This window comes from Vulpes lagopus, chromosome 3 (assembly GCF_018345385.1).
Source record: "Vulpes lagopus strain Blue_001 chromosome 3, ASM1834538v1, whole genome shotgun sequence".
Classification (NCBI taxonomy): domain Eukaryota; kingdom Metazoa; phylum Chordata; class Mammalia; order Carnivora; family Canidae; genus Vulpes; species Vulpes lagopus.
In genome coordinates, this window is record NC_054826.1 from 123,281,128 (window position 1) to 123,300,676 (window position 19,549).

At 40.5% G+C, this 19,549-nt stretch overlaps 1 protein-coding gene across 8 annotated transcripts in view; it reads right to left on the reverse strand.

Annotated features, from left to right (window-relative positions):
• The window catches only part of RBFOX1 (RNA binding fox-1 homolog 1), a 1,434,482-nt gene that overhangs the window by 14,882 nt on the left and 1,400,051 nt on the right, over positions 1–19,549 (reverse strand). For 5 of the 8 annotated variants that reach the window (XM_041748015.1, XM_041748021.1, XM_041748016.1 and 2 more), the window contains one exon: positions 3,737–3,789. The exons of the other annotated variants lie outside the window; for them this stretch is intronic. In XM_041748015.1, the coding sequence (XP_041603949.1) occupies positions 3,737–3,789 (53 nt within the window). The remainder of the gene's footprint in view (positions 1–3,736; positions 3,790–19,549) is intronic. 8 annotated transcript variants of the gene reach the window in all.

Consider the following 19,549-nt stretch of genomic DNA (forward strand, 5'->3'; position numbering starts at 1 on the left):
CCTCTTGGCTCTTCCACAACCGTCATCCTACCGCCTGCCACCTCTCCCTGGGCTGCTGGAAGAGACTCCCAGCTAGTGCTCTTTCTCCTGCTCTTGTCATCTTGCAATCTGTTCTCCATAATGCAGTCTAACTCATCATTAAAATAATAAGGCACATCACAGCTGACGCTCCAGTGCCTTCCTACCACACTTAAATCTTGAGTGGTTTCAAATTCTGCAAGTCCTAAGTTGTTCTGAGCCCTAGCCGTCTTCCTGATTTGATCTCCAAAACTCTCACTTGTACTCATATGCTGTGGCTATGCTGCACATGATGTTGATTTGCAGCCGAGCCTGGCCACCTCAGGCATGCATCAACCACATGGCATTTGCAGTTGCTGCTTATTCAGCCTGAAATGCTTACAGTTCCACGATGACGTACCTGGCTTGCACCCTCATTTGATTCAGGTCCCTGCTCAAACGTCACCCTCTCAGAGAGGTCCTTTCTGCTCGCTGAACCTAAAGTAGCATGGTATCCTATTTTCTATCTACCCCTCTGCTCCTGGATTCATTATAGCTGTTATATAACTTGACTATGCAAGCCTATTACATGCCTCTGCATCTATATGTTGGGTGACCAGTCTCCACTGGATAGGAGGCTCCTTGGAGGAAAGGCTTCTCCCGGCTTATTTAATGCTATGTCCTAAGGGCCTAGAACACTTGCTGATACACAGTGATGACTCACTACATGTTAATCAACTGAAATGAATTTCCTGCTGCTCTGCCAAAATAACTAACCTGCTTCTCGACCTTCATTCGAGTATAAGACCCATATTCTACTTCTACTACAATCACTGGCCAGTCCTGGAAAAGCTCTAGTGAATCACAGTGGCAGGCAGACCTTGGTTCTAAGAAGGGAAAATCATCTTGTCCTTTTGTTGTCTCTTCCTTGTAGGATCCTACTCATGGAAGGTTCTTGATATTACAGAATGAGAAGCTATCCGAGTGTCCAAGGTGAGGGTTGGGCACATGCATGTTGAGGGGTCAGTGCTGCTGTCAAAAGGCCAGTTGCCTGTGTCACCCATGTGAGCACTTGTCTTTCAAGAGCAACCAAACCAAAACCAAAACCAAACAACGAATATCATTGCTGGAGACACTGAATAAGAAAACAAATGTTCTTGTAAATACAGTCTCACAAACCACACAGACAAACAAGAAAAGTGTCTTCTACGTGGCAAGAGCAGAATTGACATTTTGGCATCCTCTCCAAAAGACCCAAGTGAAAATCGTCACTTTTCCTTTGGGGACAGGAAGAAAATCCCTTCAGTGCTGCAGATCCTACTGCCCAGCAATTTTCGTCTCACCATCTTTAGCCCAAGCCTCAGACAAAACTGGCCAGCTCTGCCCGATGGGCAGCTATGTAAGAATAACACATCTTTATAAGAATTTCAGTTATAAAATCCATCAAGCCCTCAAAACTGAGATTTTTAAGCATCTCATTGATTTTTTTCTTCATTTAAAAATAGATAATTTGCCTTTTGTTGAACACTGAAATCCAGTAGATACCAGGATTCAAGGGACCTGCCCTAAGGAGTGTTGTTCTGCATGCAGGGATGGTTTTTTTGGTTAGAGTTGGGGGGGAAGTGGAGGGCGCGATGTCCCGGGTTCTCCCAGCATGGGTGCAGATGAAGCGCTTAGAGACCTCATTTAAACCATGAGTCACAACCTTTGTTGACCGACCAGTTCTGATCGTCCATATTCACTCTATGAGGAGGGAGGACTGGCTGGGAGATAATGTAACATTTGACTGATACGGGTGTCTCCTTTTTCATGCTTGGTTCAAAATTCAGAGTTCAAATTGAACCTTATGAAGCATACAACATATTATTAATATGGCCATCAAAGCAACAGGGATATCTCTCTCAATTTGAAATCTGATCAATAGCAATTCATTAAGAATTTACCAAGCAGCCACCCTGAATCAGATAAGGTAGGTGAAAACACTCGCTCTACCCAGGCAAACTTTCATTATCTGTGGCCTCTTTTAGGAATATTGTTTTGTGGACCACTTGCTTACAAGGCAGGGTTTGTTAAGTCACGGGATGAAATCAATGTCTACCTCTTGAACCTGTGACTTTGCAGTGTGTGATCTGTGATGTCCGAAGCTAATTTCACACACAGGAACAAGAGAGCATCTCCACGGGAGAGCCGAGGCTGTGCTAAGCAGCATATCCGCAAATGGCATCTATTACCATTTAAAACCAATGTTCCTCCCCACCCCAGCCAGTTACCCCTCCAGACACATGCTCCCTTTTCAAGCTTTCGAAGATGGTAAATGTCTCTTGCATCCCAGGAACATTTCCCACCGCCTCCCAGCTACGCAATGATCCATCTTCTACCGTTAAGGATTGGCGAAGTGTTAGGGATGTCACTACCTCTCATAGGGAGAAACAGATCTTTGAGGTTAGGGGTTGAGGAAGGAGAACAAGAGAGCCCTTGTCCAAGGGGTTTTATAAAAATGGAGTCAGCTGGCACTTTAAAACGTGAGCATGCACACTTCTTGGGACTCCCTGGGTAAGACGTTAAGCCATGAAAAATATTGAGACCGATTCTATCAATGAAACAGGCCCGACTTTTTCAAACAGACAGGGTTGGGGACATGTGCCTAGCAATGTGTCCTCTTTTTAATTCCTTCTCACCGAAGACTCAAAGTAGGGAGTGAAGCATTTAGCAAACTAGCCTTTATTCACTGCTCCGTTGATAAAATGTGATTGGAAGTAGATGAAGTTCTATTTGCAAGGCTCCATCTAATGTAGGCTTTTGAAGGTCATGTCATATTCTACTACATGTTAATGAGCTAAACAGTCCTCCCTTGTTGGCTAGAAGCAACATCTTGGTAAGATTTCCTAGTCATGGTTTTGGTCAAAGTTTAGGCGTAAAAGCAAACAAAACAAAAAACAACCCCCCCAAACAACAACAAAAAAAAACCCGAATCTGTTAGCACTCACCTAATCTTGACATTTAATCAAGCAATTTCATGCTAATGAAAGTCTAAATGTAACTGTTCCAAACCACATCAAAGTAAAAAGACAGGAGTTATTTTGATGGACACATCATGCGACTGTGCAATTTCCATTTGCCAATGCCCTGATTCCAAAAGCAGAAGACTTTGTCTCTCTAAATCCTGCTATTTGTAATAAGTTTTAAAAGAAAGGAGCTAGAGGATCTTTGATTCGTAGAAGAAAGATCCCCTTCTCATGAGACAGAGACAATTCCATTCCCCAATGCCTCTAGCTTTCTGGACTCAGTCTTTTATAACCAGTCATTCAGTAAAGATCCCAAATAATTCACATATACATCTGTGTGAACCCAGACAAAATATGTCAGCATACAAGTCACACATCTGTGTCCTTAATCTCCCCTGTTCAGCATTTTAACATAAGAACACTGCTTATACCATAAGATTGTATTGTGGCTTCATTCAACAGTCTTACTTTTCTAGATCATGTTTTATTAAAACTGGAAATAAAATATCGAGTTAGCAAAATGTCTAGTATCTTTTTAGACAGCAGAGCCTAAGGCTTCAGCTATACCCCAAAGATATATGGACTTTGTTTTCGTCTTTTTTTTTTTTTTAACTCAAGTTTCTAGAGTGACCAACTGCAGCATGTGAAGGAAAAAAAAAAAAAAAGAAAGAGAGAGAGAGAGAGAGAATACTGAGCTTTGGATGGATGCATCAAGAAGTAGCAATGTTTGTTACCTGCAGAGGTGTTACAAGAAATTTCATCTGCTGCAACGAAGACGAACTGATTTCTGGAAGAGAAGATAAAATTCACAATACTGCTCGCTCAGGGGGAAATGTGCTCTCTGCCAACTGGGTGGATGTATTCAGATGCGGGGAGGGAGGGGTGCTTCGTTTGAATGGATGTTGCAAGGAAATGTGTTGATATATCTTGGACTTCGAGAGTTTAGAGAGATCATGAAATAGGCATGCGGGGGACCTCGCCAACGGAATCATGGTGATGTCAGAACGGGAGCCATGTACACACTGTTGCACCATCATATTAATACTGAGTGTTACCAGAAAGTCATGCCAGGGTACGTTTCTAAGGCTAGGGCAACTCAAACTGTCCTTGGATTTCTGCACTCAATGGAGATTACATTTAAAGAAAATATGAACGGTCTGTTAGGAAAAAGGGGATACTGCCTACGAAAACCATAAAATTCCAGACTTTATTATTGTAGTATAATACCAAAAAAAAAAACTTTTTAAAGGAAATAAAAAGAAATGCTGCCATTTCAGAAGAGAATGTTATATGGTATCATATTTATGGATAATAATTTCCTCATCAGATTAGGCTGGCTACATAAAGAAGGTAAGAACACTCATCTATTGGAATAAATCCTTTCTTACCAAATTATTTTTAATGATGCAGTATTTAAAAGAAAATTAAAATGGAAAATGCTATTTTTACTTTGACTTAGTAAATCCAGAATGATGATAAAACTCTCTTAGGATGTCTCCAACCGTGGCATTTGCACAATGAAATGTGTTCTAAGTCAGATGTACTGTTTATTTCTCTAAAAATAAGATCGTCTGGGTGAGGCAGATTATAAAAATGCCCCCAATGAGATTGGCGAGGCTCTTAAATGCCTCAGAAGTGGCACGTTGGAGGCTCTGGTTCTCATTCGTTAGATTTTACTGTGCCTCTGAATCATTAAGAAGCAAGATAAATGCATTTTGGGGGCCTTAGTTTGACTGGTCTCGTTCAAATGTCTTAATGATTCCAAAAGTATCTAGTGATTGAACATTTCTTAAAACACCTTAAGAGAGTTTTACTGTTGCAAGAGGTATATCCCTGGAATATAAATAGAGCTACCATTGGAAAATTCACTAGAATTTAGCATCCAGTTGAAAATCCTAGCTCTCTCCACACCAATGAAATCTAAGCAAAATTACACATGCTCTGAGAATAGTCTTCCGTATGTTTTTTTTCCACATAATGAAAGTCACAGCCAAGTTCACTTATCACCTCTCTTAAAAGACTAAAAGTTAGTGTCACTGGTTTTTTGCTATCTTTTTGCTTGGGTGCAGACTTTTTGAGGCCCACCAATACCTGGCTTCCAATTTCTGAGGTTTGAGGAGCAGTATAATTAATATCCCTGAAAATGAAGATGTTTGGGTTGAATATTTGTTTTGACTTGTTCACCTTTGACTTACTCCAGGGGCAGTAAGATATGGACACCCCGATTACATGCATGAGATTCATGGGTAGGCCAAACAAACACTTGGAAGGACTTCTGTTTCTAGAATGCTCACAAGAAGGACTACCATAACTGAGAGTGGCGACCTGACACTTATCCAGAGAGGCAGGCTCTTTGTTATAGCCATTCTCCTATTTATGGGGTGGCCCTCATTAGTTAAGTGGTTCTATCCAATGCAGACCCTATAATCCTAGAAGATTCTGCTACCTTGCCTCCCACTTCTGTATTTTCTCTAAGGAACTGTCCTACTTGCTAAACATTAGGAAAACCATGAGAGGCAACCAACAGATATAAAATGATGTTTGATAAACAGGGAAAACGAGTATGAATGCAACCTACAAGTATGTTTATAAAGACATTAGAACTTTTTCTTTAACTGTGCCATAATTTTCGGAAATACGATGGTCATCCCTCACGGCACTCTTCCTTAGGACATGATACTCTAACTCTGGAAAAATAACGTTATCATTTCTCCATTCCCTTCTTTTTCCTCTCTTTCGGGTAACCTATATATTTTGAATTTTTTTAAAGTGCTTTATGATTCCTGAGCAAATTTCTGAACAAAGGGATGACTCAAGAGTTGGCTCAGAAGACGGCCGACCATCAAACCAAATCTATGTCAAAGCATAAAGTTATCACCAATAGTGATATTTTAAGGAATATGCCATGGACGCTGTAGCAGTGCCAATATTAAAAAGAACATTTGCAAAAAATAGTTCTGTACTGGATATATCAGTTCTGGATTGTTTTTCTTTTTCCTTTTAAATCCACGCAAACAGTCCTACAACATCCAGGAAGATTTCCCTAACATTTCAGAAAACTGCCTTTCTATGGAGCTCATTAATTCCATGCAGTCAACTTGCGTGATCAGCCTCCCACTATGCTACCCTTTCACCAACTAATTATAAGTACAATTAATAGGAAATCCCTGTAAATAATAGCCTGGGGAGGGATGCCAGGCCAGCGTGGCCCACATGTGAGGTCAGTAGAAGAATCTGGGTAGAATTATAAGGGACAGGATTCATGGCAATGTCTCTGTCCACTATGTTATACCATTTTTTATATACGATTCTGTTTCTCCCCACTTGACCTTTCAGAAAAACGATCTCTTAGCCCACAAATGGATCATCCATGACCCTCTCTGTGGAATTGTTTACCCCAAATGACCAGAGAGAAGTATGATCAAAGAGATTAATGATGTAGCTGGGAAGTGAGCTATCCCCAAGCAAGGTCAGAACAACCCGAATGACCAGAGCAGTGCAGGTGCGCTCTGGACAGTGGGCTTACTTCTCAGAGGAGAGAGGAGACTCGTACGGAGCCTGACCCCTTATGCTAACCCTAGTCTGTTCTGCATGCTCAACACAGACCAAAGACTTTAAACTTCAAAAGCAGTTATACTTGACTTTCAGCAAACTGGTTGTAGATGATAAAGTCTGACTAAGTAGTTCTCAGCCTTGGCTGCACATGGTAAAAACACCTGATGCCCTTCTAAAATTCCCAGTGACCACGCTACAGCTAAGATCAGTTAAATGGGAATCTCTGTGAGTGGGTCTTGGGCACTAGTAGTTTCTAAAGAGCTGCAGGTGAGTCTCATACAAGCCAAGGTTGTATGAGGGCCACTGGTATAGCTGAATGGTTCTTACCTGGCTGCTTTGTAGCCCTACAAGGAGAGGTTAAAGTAATGTTAATGCTCTTCTCTCCTGTGGTCCTAGCCTAATCGGTGTGGGGGCAGGGTGTAGAATGAGGTAGTTTAGGAGATGCTTGGCTGTCTATCAGCCACAGCGGAGAAGCACTGGGTAAGCTATAAATGCCGAGTGGAAAGGGAGTTGAATTAATGAATCTCTTGCAGCTTTTGTTTCTTTTTGCAACTTCCATTTTGCCACCCACCATGCTAGCCTCCAGGCAACCCAGTTGTGTGGCTGCTGAGGATGTAACCACAGACACACCATACATGGCCCAGGAATGGTTCCTTCTAGTTTCTGGAGACCTGAAAGAATGGACATTAAATCTCATTTTTGAAAGCAAAGCTGGTCTACAGTGGCCACGTGTCACTTTCTCTGTATCTGCTTCCTCCCCTGGACAAACTCAAGAGCATCTTTGCTGGATCTTTCCACTTTCCTCCAGAGTCTACATCTTACTCTCTTTTTCTGGCTTATTTTTTTCACCTGGAATTTTTTTTCCCCTGTTTTTGAAAACTCCCTCTACTGCAGAATTTCTCAAACTTCCCTGAAGACAAGAATTGGCTAGAGTGCTTGTTAAAAATATAGATGTCTGGGTTTCAGCCCTGACTGCCTGAATCTGAACTTCCAGGAGAGAGGTGTGATCATCTTTACATTTGGCAAAAACCCAGGCCTGGTTGTTGACCAGCTCTGGGTGTCCCATTCATACTGTCCTAGCTAAGTAGCTGCTGCTTCTGAACCTGAGAATCATGGTTCTAGGTAATTCTTACGATGGGGACATTTGGGAACATTCTTAGAAATCTCCTACAAGTTCATTCCCATTTTCATTTCGGAGCCCCAGCTTTTCCCAGGAAGACTATTTGACAGAAGCTTTGTGGGAAGGGAGAGGATTACTAATTTAAGAGAAATAATGAAATGGTTGTTTACTGAGCACAAGAGAGGAGGCTATGTTTGTCCAGTCTTTGCAATGTTGATGCCAAAGAGCCACTGGCCTAATGCCAATGGAGTATTTGCCCATGACAAGGCTGCCAAGCCTTGTATCTATGTATTAACTGATTTAATTTTCCTGACAACCCCTCTTCCTATCCCAGTCTTTACAGAAGAGGAAGCAGAGGCATAGAAGGTCATGGAACATGTGCAAGCTGTAAGTGCTGGTGGTGAAATCTGAACAAGGTTGACTTAAGACCCCCAACTCTTATTCACTCGCTAAGACTGTGCTCAGGGGCGCCCGCATGGGGGTTCTGAGTCAGCAGTGGAGTGCCAAGTCTCTACGGAAGGACTTCCTGATACTTCCTGAACCTTCTGTTCCTCCCAGAGAAAATAATACAGTATTTGGATTCCCCTTTGAGTAGGATGTTAATTGAGGCTTGAGAGAGATAATTATATTCTGCTTTAACAACTTGGGATGTGGAATGGCATGGGCCATGGTCTTTCTCTCTTTTCATCCTATTACCAGACTTCATTATGTTTTACGATGGTTTTCATAGACCAACCATCTAGACTCTGAATCTGACTCAGCTGGTGGTACATTTAAATTAGTCCTGTGACCTGCCATATCATCCTTATATCCCAGTTTTCTTCTTAGGCTAAATCTCATCTCTCTGCAATTTTCTTTCTTCTAAAAATTACCCACGGCTGAATTCTAAGAGACAAATTAAAATAGTAGCCAGCCAGGGTTACTGAAGGGAATGTGAGAAGCTGGATATCAAGACAGACTAAAACTTGTGGCGGGCAGGGGAGGGAGGACACACGGGAAATGTTCTCCCATCAAAGAACACTAGTTTTAAGTTTTACTGCTAAATATTCTGGTTGCTTCTCATTTTTTGGCCTCTTAATTCTGTTATGTCATTATTGCTACACAAAACTTGGATTGGATATCACCCACAGTAAGTCTGTTCTTGTATCCAATGCTGTGAATGTTGGATCTAGCACACACACATACGCACGCGCGCGCACACACACACACACACTGGTGTGATTAAAATCCCCCAAGGCTATCTACTAAAATAATCCCTAGAGCTTTAGAAGTTGTTTTTCTGGTCTGGCAGATGGAAGTCAAGATGCCCCAAGACAGTAGTGTCACAAAGTCAAATTAATTCTATCTGTAGGTTCTGGGGCACCTGTTGGTTATAAGGCAGTTTCTCAATCCCGACTGCCTATTACAAATCATACACACACACACACACACACACACACACACACACACACACAAATAAAATAGTAATCGGGATCCCTGGGTGGCGCAGCGGTTTGGCGCCTGCCTTTGGCCCAGGGCGCGATCCTGGAGACCCAGGATCGAATCCCACGTCGGGCTCCGGGTGCATGGAGCCTGCTTCTCCCTCTGCCTATGTCTCTGCCTCTCTCTCTCTCTGTGTGTGACTATCATAAATAAATTAAAAAAAAATAGTAATGACCAGGTCTATTTCCAACCTTTTAAGTCAGAATCTTTAAGAGTGGTTCCCAGGCCCAGGTATTCACAAAAAGCCACTCCAGTGATCCTGATGGGTCAGCCAGTACTGAGAACTCATATTTCGACTGAATATTTCTTTGAACTTATGTGCCCTACCTCTGCAGAAAAGAGAGCTGTGTCTTCTGGTTTTTCAATTAAACTGCACTAGTGTTGACTGCTACAGTTTTTAATTATTAATACTTTAATTTTTGTATTATATAATTATATATATTGCTTAATATATTACTTATACTTATTAATTTTTTATAACTGTGCTTACCAAAGATGCTTCCTTTTAGATGTGTGGGACTAAGGTAGAAATGTACACTAAAATCAGGGATTTTTGCTGTTCATCTTAAGAAGTTGCTGGAAGGGTCATATGGCATCTAGCCATGAATGTTTTCAGGGATTTTTGCTGTTCATCTTAAGAAGTTGCTGGAAGGGTCATATGGCATCTAGCCATGAATGTTTTCTGAACCTGAGAATCATAGTTAAACGTAACATGCAGAAATAAGGTGCTTCTATTAAAATTGTTCTTACTGACTTTACTAAATTGTTGGTCTTGTTGATTCAATCCTCAGATGGTTAGTGAGGGTTTGCTACCTGCCAGGCACCCAGTAAGCCAAAGGGATAGGAGGTCGTGCTCCTGGCTGTTAAATCACCGTGGAACATCTATATTAAGCTTGGCTGTCTGGAAGCTCATATCCTAATTTATATTTCAGTTTTACTGACTAGAAAGGAGGACTTATTTGCTTGTGATCAGGATTTTGCCTCTCCCCCCCCCCACTCAGTTCTAAAACCCAAGAACTATAAAAAGCCCATTCAAATTTATATTTTCCCGTGCCTTGTTATTTCTATTTTAGTATTGAATTGCCTATGCTTCCAAGAATGAAATGGGGGTGTAAACAAACAAACCAGCAAGCAAATAAACAGATTGACTATAGAGTCCTCTGAAAGGGTCTTTCCTGATCCTTTTTATCTTATATCCTTTAACATACATTTAAGATCATTTCATTTAGCCTCAGTTGCTATTGATAACACTGTGTGCTAAAAATAATAATAATAAACTTTAACAGGGGAAGGAGAAAAGTGCTCTGAATCTATCCCTGATTTGAATATTTTCATCTGAAACTTCTGGGCTTCAGAAATTCAAATCTAAGTGCATCTCACCTCCCTGGAGACCTTAGGAACAGTCCATGTCTATAATTTTAGTTTTTCCAACCTTGAACAATCTCCATGGCTCCCATTAAAATTTTTTTTCTCAGCTAAAAAGAGAACTAATGGTGAATCTCGAAGCCCTCCCCTGTCACTTTCCTGGGCCTCAGTCTCTTCATTTGGAAACTGGGAACAATAATAGCAGTGTCCCTTAGATTTCTTTTTTCTTTTTGTATTTTGAGGAGACCATGAATGTGAAAGGATTTTATTTGGGAGAAAATTGCCATTTTGACTGTGTGTACTCATGAAAGATAGTCATCTTCTCTCCCCAGAGAGAGCAGCATTTGTGTTTTTATGTTTTGGGCTTCCAAGGTTTTAGGCCAAGGGGGGCATAGTCAAGACGTTTTGAGGTTACAGGTTGTATCAAAGGTAAACGGGGTCTCCTAGAAGACAAAAATCCCACCTCAGCTTTCATTGGGCAGGGCAAAGAGCAGGCACAGAGGAACCCCTAATGAGAATTAGTTTCAGACACAGGGTTAGAAGTGGGTCTGGCCAGTTCTGGGAACAACTACATGTGTTTTCTTGGGGAAGCAGCTCTCATATAGGGCAGAGGAATCTGGGCCTGTCCAGGGTGTCCAAGCTGAGGCTCTGGAGGCCAGAGAAGCCACACTGAGAAGGTCTGCGCCCACCTATGAGTTACATATAAAATGAAGTTACTGTGATGGTGGAAAGGCCCAGAGCCCTACAAATCCTCAGGGACTTCCCCAGGCATTGGACATCTCAATAGTGGCAAGAGGAAAAGAGCAACACAAACAGATTTGGTTTGACTTTTTGAAAAAGTAATTATCTGTAGAGCAACTGGTTGTACAGAAATTTACAGCAGTGGAAATGTAGGGGCTGGGTTTATGTGGGGAGAATGGTCATTTTTCCTATGATGTATCCCTAGTAGCCTGAGCTCCTCCATAGACAGGAAAGAGCATAAGGAACAGAAAAACAGGCTGTTTGATCTCATGATTTTCCCAGTTGCTTCCTCCTTCAGATTTTTTTTTTTTTGCCCAAACTATTTTTCTCTCAGTTTTACTGAGGTATGGCCAACAAATAAAAATTGAATACAACTGGGTTGCACAATGTGCTTTTTTAGAGGTGTATGAAGTGATGATAATATACATATACACTGTGAAATGATCACCACAATCAAGCTAATTAACACATCCATCACTTCATACAGTTACCTTTCTTTGTGGGTGGTGAGAACACTTAAATTGTATTTTAATAGCACATTTCAAGTATCCCTATTTTTATATTTCTAGAATGGAAGTCAAGATTTAAAAACAAAACAAAACACTCCGTCTATGGTCAAAAACTTATTCTAAGCCAGAAAACCTACTTCCACAGGAGCAAAACAAAATATGCCCATAGTTTAGTGATGTTAATAATAATAATGGTAATAATATTATCCTGAGTGTCAGGAGCTTTCTGTTCATGACCACCTTAGTTTCAATAACAACCCAATAGGGCAGGCATCACTCATGAGCCCCACTTTAAAGACGAGGCAGTTGGGGATCAAATAGGCTCAGTTAGTTTGCCTGTATTATCTCTATAGTAAATAATTTTAGCCTAAATCTAAATCTCTGATCATATTCTACAGATGAACAGCAAAGATTTGGTAATGCATGCATCAAAGTAGGTATACAAGACTTTGCCTCAAATTCTGACCAGACCAATTACAGGTTGTGGGCACCTGAGCAAGGTGCAGGTCCCCAGACTGTTTGTGTTATGGGGGTCCTGGAGATTGCCTATTGTAAACATGACTCACACTTGTAAGTGGGTTTAATCTTATTTGCTTGCTCTTGCCTGTATACAGTGTTTTCAAATAATACCATATGCTCTAAATCTGTTAACAAACAGCTGAGTTATTGAGAACCCCGTGGATTGTTGCCACCTCCTTTAGTTTATAAAGTAATGTTCACCTTCATCTCTTTCTGATTGGAATTGGTATTATGGTATTCATTTAGCAGATCAAAGAGCGAGGCTCAGGAAAGGTAAGACAAATCCGATGGGAGTTTTCCAAGGTTACGTTTTACGTTAGCGTGAGTCCATCATGCAATGGGTGAGAAAATTTTAACATGTAATCAGTCTCATTACCCATAAATCTTTGGGGTAAAGAAAATGATCGATGGTAGCCCTAGATTAGCTGAGGGGGAGAGTTCCCACAGGATGGATGGCAAGGGACCCTCAACCACGGATGGTTCTTACTCTCTCACTGAGAAAGGGAAAGTAGGGAGATGACTAGAAACCAACAACTTACTAAGACAGATTGTCCTATATCCTGCAAAGTTTGTGGACTGTCAACATTATTTACTGCGGATCGGGGTAGGATTGAATCTTGCCATCTATGGTGGTGCTTCTCAGATGTCATACACACCCACCCTGGCGGTCTTGAGGTGTAGATTCTGATACAACAAGGCTGGGGTGGGCTTGCAATTCTGCATTTCTCACAAGCTTCTGGGGAGGCCAACTCGGTTGGTCTGGGAATCATGTTTGCAGAGCAAAGCAAGGCTCTCAGGACCCTTACAATGACCCACCCCAATCTTGAGATTTCAGGACAGACTAAGGCAATCACTCATTACCTGTCATTCATTTTGAGATAGAGAAGTTGAAGGAAAGAATACAAAAAATAGCAGAGAAACAATCCATCATTCTGGGGAAGCTGTGGAGATGACATTGTCCCAGACACACATTTAACATGCCCCCATCCCCACCACCTGAGCTCATAGTCCACTAACTAGAAGTAGCCTGTCATCTTCTAACCTATGCAGACGTGGTGAGGAAATAAGCCCCTCATCTTTTAATGCAGTCTAAAGTCTCAAATTACAAAAGTGGACCATGAACAGAGTTGGGGATTAAGGGCATGGTGGACGCATCCAACAATCATGGTTTTCCTTTTAAAGGGATTCCATGCCTGTAAATGCAGTGGGAAGTGCTAATCCAGGTTATCAGATGTTTGGTGTATTTCTATAATCTCAGAACCAAAGCATTTCAATTAAAGTGATTAGGATAATTAAGGGAAAGGGGTGTTTAGCTTTGATTATGTCTCATCTCCCCGACACTCTACTGATCTATTTGAACATTCAATACATCCTAATGAGACAAGAATAAGCCCAGGTATAATGACAAAACTGGCGAGTTAGTTACTCCTTATGGAGATTCCCTCAAGCTTTTGCCTCCAAACTACCTTCTCTCTGATTCCTTATAGTGGCCCCTACTCCTAATGTTTTCCTGTGTTAATTAAATATGAAACACACTATGGTTTTGAGGAGAATTTGATTCCAGAGGAATCAATCACTGTGATTCATGCCAGGGAGAAAAATCACGAGAAGTCATTTATTTCTTCCAATGACTGTTCATATGCACATACTGCACACAGGTACGGGAATAACGTAGATGCCACATTTAAATAGAAATCAATTCTACTGGGAAAGAATTTAAGCTTCTCTTCATAGATACAGGGTCAGAATTTCTTTTGATAACTTTAAAGGAAATACTAGAAATTTTTAATGAAAAGTTACCTCTTACCCCAAAAGATGGTCTATAGTGAATTATGCAGTGACAAAAAAAAAAAAAAAAGGCAAAGAAGGGGACCGTGTTCACTGTTTGTCACATTCACACACTATTATATTGTGTGTCATTCTCTTCTCTTTGAGATGCTGCCTTCCATGAGGGAACCTCTGTATCTCCAGTGGAAATGGCTCCTCCAGAGGCCTCTGTGTGTGCCTTCTCATAGGAGGCTTCTGACCTGCCTCTAGAAAGTATCAGGCTTTCTCACCTGCCTGGAAACCCTTCACAGCTGAAGGGCCCTGATGGTGCTACTTAAAGGATAGGTTTTATTTGCTTCTTTGTGGCCTATCAAGTCAATGATCTGCAACCCGAGAAGTGTGTAATTAGGCCATGACATGACCAAAGGAGTTGTTACATCTTGTCTTGTCAGTGGCAAAAGTGTCTACCCACATGGCTGTGACAGCTATGGTCTACTGGGTTTGGAATTTCCTTTAATGTCTCCCCAACTCCTTGTTGGTCCAGTCTGTTGACTATTACAGTCTTGGTTCCTTTTTTTAACGGCTTCAATTACATACATGTTCATCCAATAGTGCATAACAGTTAAGAAGCCATTATAGATTATGGACCAGAGGCAATTAGTTCTCGAAACAAAAATTTGAGCACTTTTAATGTGTATGTGTGTGTGCATATCTGTAAATTAAAAATAAGAGAAACTCTGGGAAATCTATTAGTAACAGCCATGTTTCTTTTCAGCACTGAAAGCTTTGTGTCCATAAACAGGAGTTTGGAAAATCATATTGATGCTACTATCAAGAGCTATACATCCTCTCCTTCATGATTGCAGAGCCCTCTCAATTGTTACCAAATATAATCATTATCGATCTGCACAGCAGGTTGGCAGAAAATATAAATATCTTTAGTTATTGTATTTTTTTTGGTGAATGCCTAATGGGAACTATTTGATCCATAGGCAAAATAGATAAATTATTCGTGGATTTGAGAGCAGGAAATTCAACTTTTTCATCACTAAGTCATGTCTTAGTTATGACTATTTGAGGCTGCAAACATATCTTGTCCTGACTTTATTATCAATAGCATAAGGAGGCAGAGACAGTGCAGGACCTGGACTAATGGATATTAGATACATATTCCAATCATCAGACTTCCCAAGACATTTGGAGAATCTACCTGGGATGAGCACACATGTTCTGCTCATTCTGGGACAGTCCAGTTGAAGCCTGTTGTCCTGGACTCATTATTAATAACATTGCATCCTTTCCCTGTCTCAAGTGTTGCATTCTGGATAATCATTTCTAGGGTCACCCTCACTATACTAATCTCATCAAGTTGTTTGTTCCAATGTTCTACATAGTACCTGACTCAGAGACACTACCGAAAATAAGTGACTTCAAAATAGAAATCTACGTGGTGAAAAGGAAAAAAAAAAAAAAAAAAAGGTGGCAGGGATAATACTCCAGGACTGCTTAATTTAAGGAAAGCTGACATATCAAAATCTAACCACCAAAGAACTGATAAACTGAAGGGCTTACCTCCCCCCTACCCCCAAGTAGGTTTGTCTGTAACAAAACAAAAACAAAGGGAAACAAAACAAATTATTCCTGGAACTCATAGGATTAAAAATAATTAATTTGCATATAGTCCTACCTATTAAGTTTTAAAAGGCTTGTCTACCCCATACTCGAGTAGATTTGGTCACTGTTCTTCCTAAATTCTTTGACTCCAGAATCTGTTAAGGAAATAACAGATTCAAACCTCTGAATTTCAGGGATTCAGGTGGAATTAATATAACCTAGATATTTTTGGTTTCTTCAAAGCTCCTTCTTGCCATCCAGATTTAAAGCTCTTATGAGAATACATGAAAATAGAAAACATGAACACTTTATGTAGTGCCCTTTACATGCCAAATCTTTCACAGCCATTGTCTCAATACTTCCCAAATACCCTGGAAGGTGGAATCAATACACCCATAACAGATGAAGTGATGGAATGCAAAGAAATTACTTCTTAAGATTGGTCCAATAAGATGCAATAGAGCCTCGTGATTAAGGGCACAGACTTCAGCTTTCAGGCTGAGCTAAAAAACTTGCTCAATTCTCCTGAGCACCTTCCCAATCAGTAAAATGGAAGGGCAACATCACCGTATAGCGCTGGTGTGACAGGTCCATGGCACTGTGTTTGTAAAGCGCTCAGCACAGTGCATATCACCATCGTTAGTATTGTGATTATCGTAATTGTGTTGTCATTGTCCTTACAGAGATGATGATTTGAGTCAAAGATTACTCACCTACTACATCAAACTTCAAGAAGTCTTAGTAAATCATGCAAATAATAAAGTCCTCCATTTCTGTCTAATGAACATGTTAACAGGGGCATTGTCATATATACTGCCAAGTTTTACTGAAGAAATTTATTTTTGTCTGGTGTGTGTGCCTTGTAATGGGAAACTCTTTCTAGTTACCCTAAAGATGCCTGGAATAATTAACTTCACTCTCTCTTCCTGAGGGGACCCTGACTTGCCAATAACAAAACAAAACAAAACAAAACAACTCCAAATGTATCAGTTAAGAAAGTGAACTTTAAACCAAAAAGAACAATATAAATAAAATAAGAATATACTATATACATATATATTTTTTTTTCCAGCCTGGCATTCTAACAAAGCTGGACATACTTTTCTAGGCACTGGGGTATAGGATGTAAATAAAGGCATTAATGACTCATTTCTGCTACATTTCTATTACAAGTTGACAGAGTGTCTTTTCTTACATTGCAGAACCTAGGAGAATTCATCAGGGCATGTGAAATTAGCAGAAAAGATAAAGAGCTAAAGTCAAGAACAACTTGAAAAAGGCAGTGTCAACAAAGGTACCAAAAAGGAACTGCTGTTTGCTGCTGTGTTTTGACTCAAAGGTGAGAATCGGAATCTAAACTGGTTTCCTTCTGACTCTGGATCTTTGTCTCAGCTGAGAGATGCTGGGGCACGGATACACTTCTGTCCACTCTGAGCCTCCATGGGCTGAGCCCTCAGTTCCTTACTCATCCGAAAACCACCCTTGGCATCACCCAGGCTTAAAATCAGCTCATTCTATTTTTCTACAGGGGATTTCTCAGAGAAAAAAAAGTTGAAAACATAAATGAAATGTAAGAGGAAGGCTACTCTAAAGTTGCAGCATTTGTTTTGCCAAATAAAAGCACTAAAAAGAAAACTGAATGAAAAGTGGAAAAAAAAAAACAGGGGTGCCTGGGTGGCTCAGCTGGTTAAGTGTCCAACTCTTGATCTCAGCTCAGGTCTTGATCTCAGATTAAGTTCAAGCCCCACATTCGGCTCCATGCTGAGCTTGGAGACTTCTTTTCTTTTCTTTTTTTTTTTAAGTCTTTTTAATGACCATTCTCTGTCATTATTGTTTCATAAAAGAAAACTCTTTGTAATGGCATCTGAGAAAGAAGCATGGCTAAAGCCTGACTGTTCCCAAGCCCAGGGAGCTGAAACACTCACTCACATTATGTTGCCCCTGTACACCTGTCCCGGCCACCCAGTAAATATGTCATCCCAGGCAGTCACCAGGTCTCAAACTGGTCTTGGGAGACAGTGCTTAAAACAAAGCCCCGGGATAAGATCTGTCGATCCCTCTCTGTGCACATTACAAAGAATGAGTGCAGGGGCTTGCTGCTGATTCTTAACCAGGAACAGTTTCAACCCTTATCGAACTCGCTTCAGGTAACAGGGCTGAGGAAAACAATGGTAATTCCCTCCTTTGTTTGCTTTGCATTGTCTCCCCTCATTAAGGGACCTGCATTATCCACCGATGAAGCTTTCTGTATTCCACCCAAGAAAAAGTAAAACCGTTAAGTCCCTGAAGTACAACAATATTTTTTAAATTAACCTTTCTACAAAAACAACAGCCACAACAACAAAACCTTAGAAAAAAAAAAAAAAGAAAGAAAACCTCTAATGGTAAATGAAATGTCCCATTCAAGATGCTCCTCTTGTATTTTATAAGCTGACAAGCCCTTAACTTTTAGTCTATATCATTTGATAAGGACTCCAAATAAAACGCTACATCATTTTAAATGCAATTATTAGCCTTCTTGTCATGATGACATTTCTGTATTGTTTAATCTGAGTCTAAGAGGTAAAAAGTCCTAAAATACATAGGGAGTACCTACACTAAATAGAAATCAACACAAATTCTTTTACTTTTAGATCAAACTAAGGTTTTACATAACAATTTAGTTCTATATCCTGTAGTCACGCTTATGATGAAATATTATGAGGGTAAAGAGAGGTTCTTTCCCTATCTGTCCATGTGTGTATCTTCCTCCTTCCTTCTCCCTCGCTCCTTCTTCTTCCTCCCTCTTTGTTCTTCTCTCTTTCTTTTCCATTCATGCACCCACACATCTATTCATTCGCCCATCTATGTATGTACATATGTATGTTTCTATCGCTGTCACCTCCATAAATTTAAATAGGGGCAGACAGAATTCTCCATGACCTCAAACACATGCCTACTTATGCCTACTGAGTTTTAAGAAAGAACTACTCAATCTATTTCTCTCTGAAATAGCAACGTTTAGTCATAGGTTAGGACTATCACATTTGACAAATGTTCTAGCATGTGGGCTTGTCACCACCTGGACTAGACCTCCTCGTATTAAGATTTACTAGATATTCCTATGAGTTCTTTGTGAAGGCTTAAGGCACAGGTGTGTATGTGTGTGTGTGTGTGCTTGTGTGCCAGTGTTTATTTTAGCATATATGTATATACACACAACACACACACGAGTATGTATATGTATTTCAAATGCAGAGAGCAAGATAATAGATATTACGGCATCTTAACTGGGTTTCTATTAAGTTGAGCTATGAAACTGCCTATCATTTTTGTCACACAAAATAGCAATTTTATATGACACGGTCTAAGACTATGTTTTCAATGAAACGTTACAATCTCAAAAAAAAAAAAAGAAAATAAAACAAAACAAAATCTTGTTGTCTCTTTTGCTCAGTCTAGGGGCACCTGTGCAGCTTGGGCTATGACTTTATGTCCAAAGCTCCTGACTTTTGGGGATCTTTAAAGGAAATGCATGTTCTATGTGAAAGACGAAATGGCCCCTGGTAACTGTCAGTGCAACGGGATCATTATGAAATTTCTGAGTGAACCACCCCACTTTGCTTTCTCTCTAGCTGCTGGAATCTGGTTCCCTTCTGCCCTAATGTGGGGGACATTCTCATGCACTCATTGTTAGGAGATGTTAGAATGTTTAGCAAGCAGGACAAGCATGACAAATGTCTGCCTTTCTGGAGAGAGAACATTTTCATCAAAGCTCTATACACATCGTACATACATCCCCAAACATTTGTGGCACAAGTCACTGAACAAGGAATGTCCCCTCCCACCCGCCCCACCTCCTGGTTTGGCTGCTCACAGATGCATCAACAACCAAG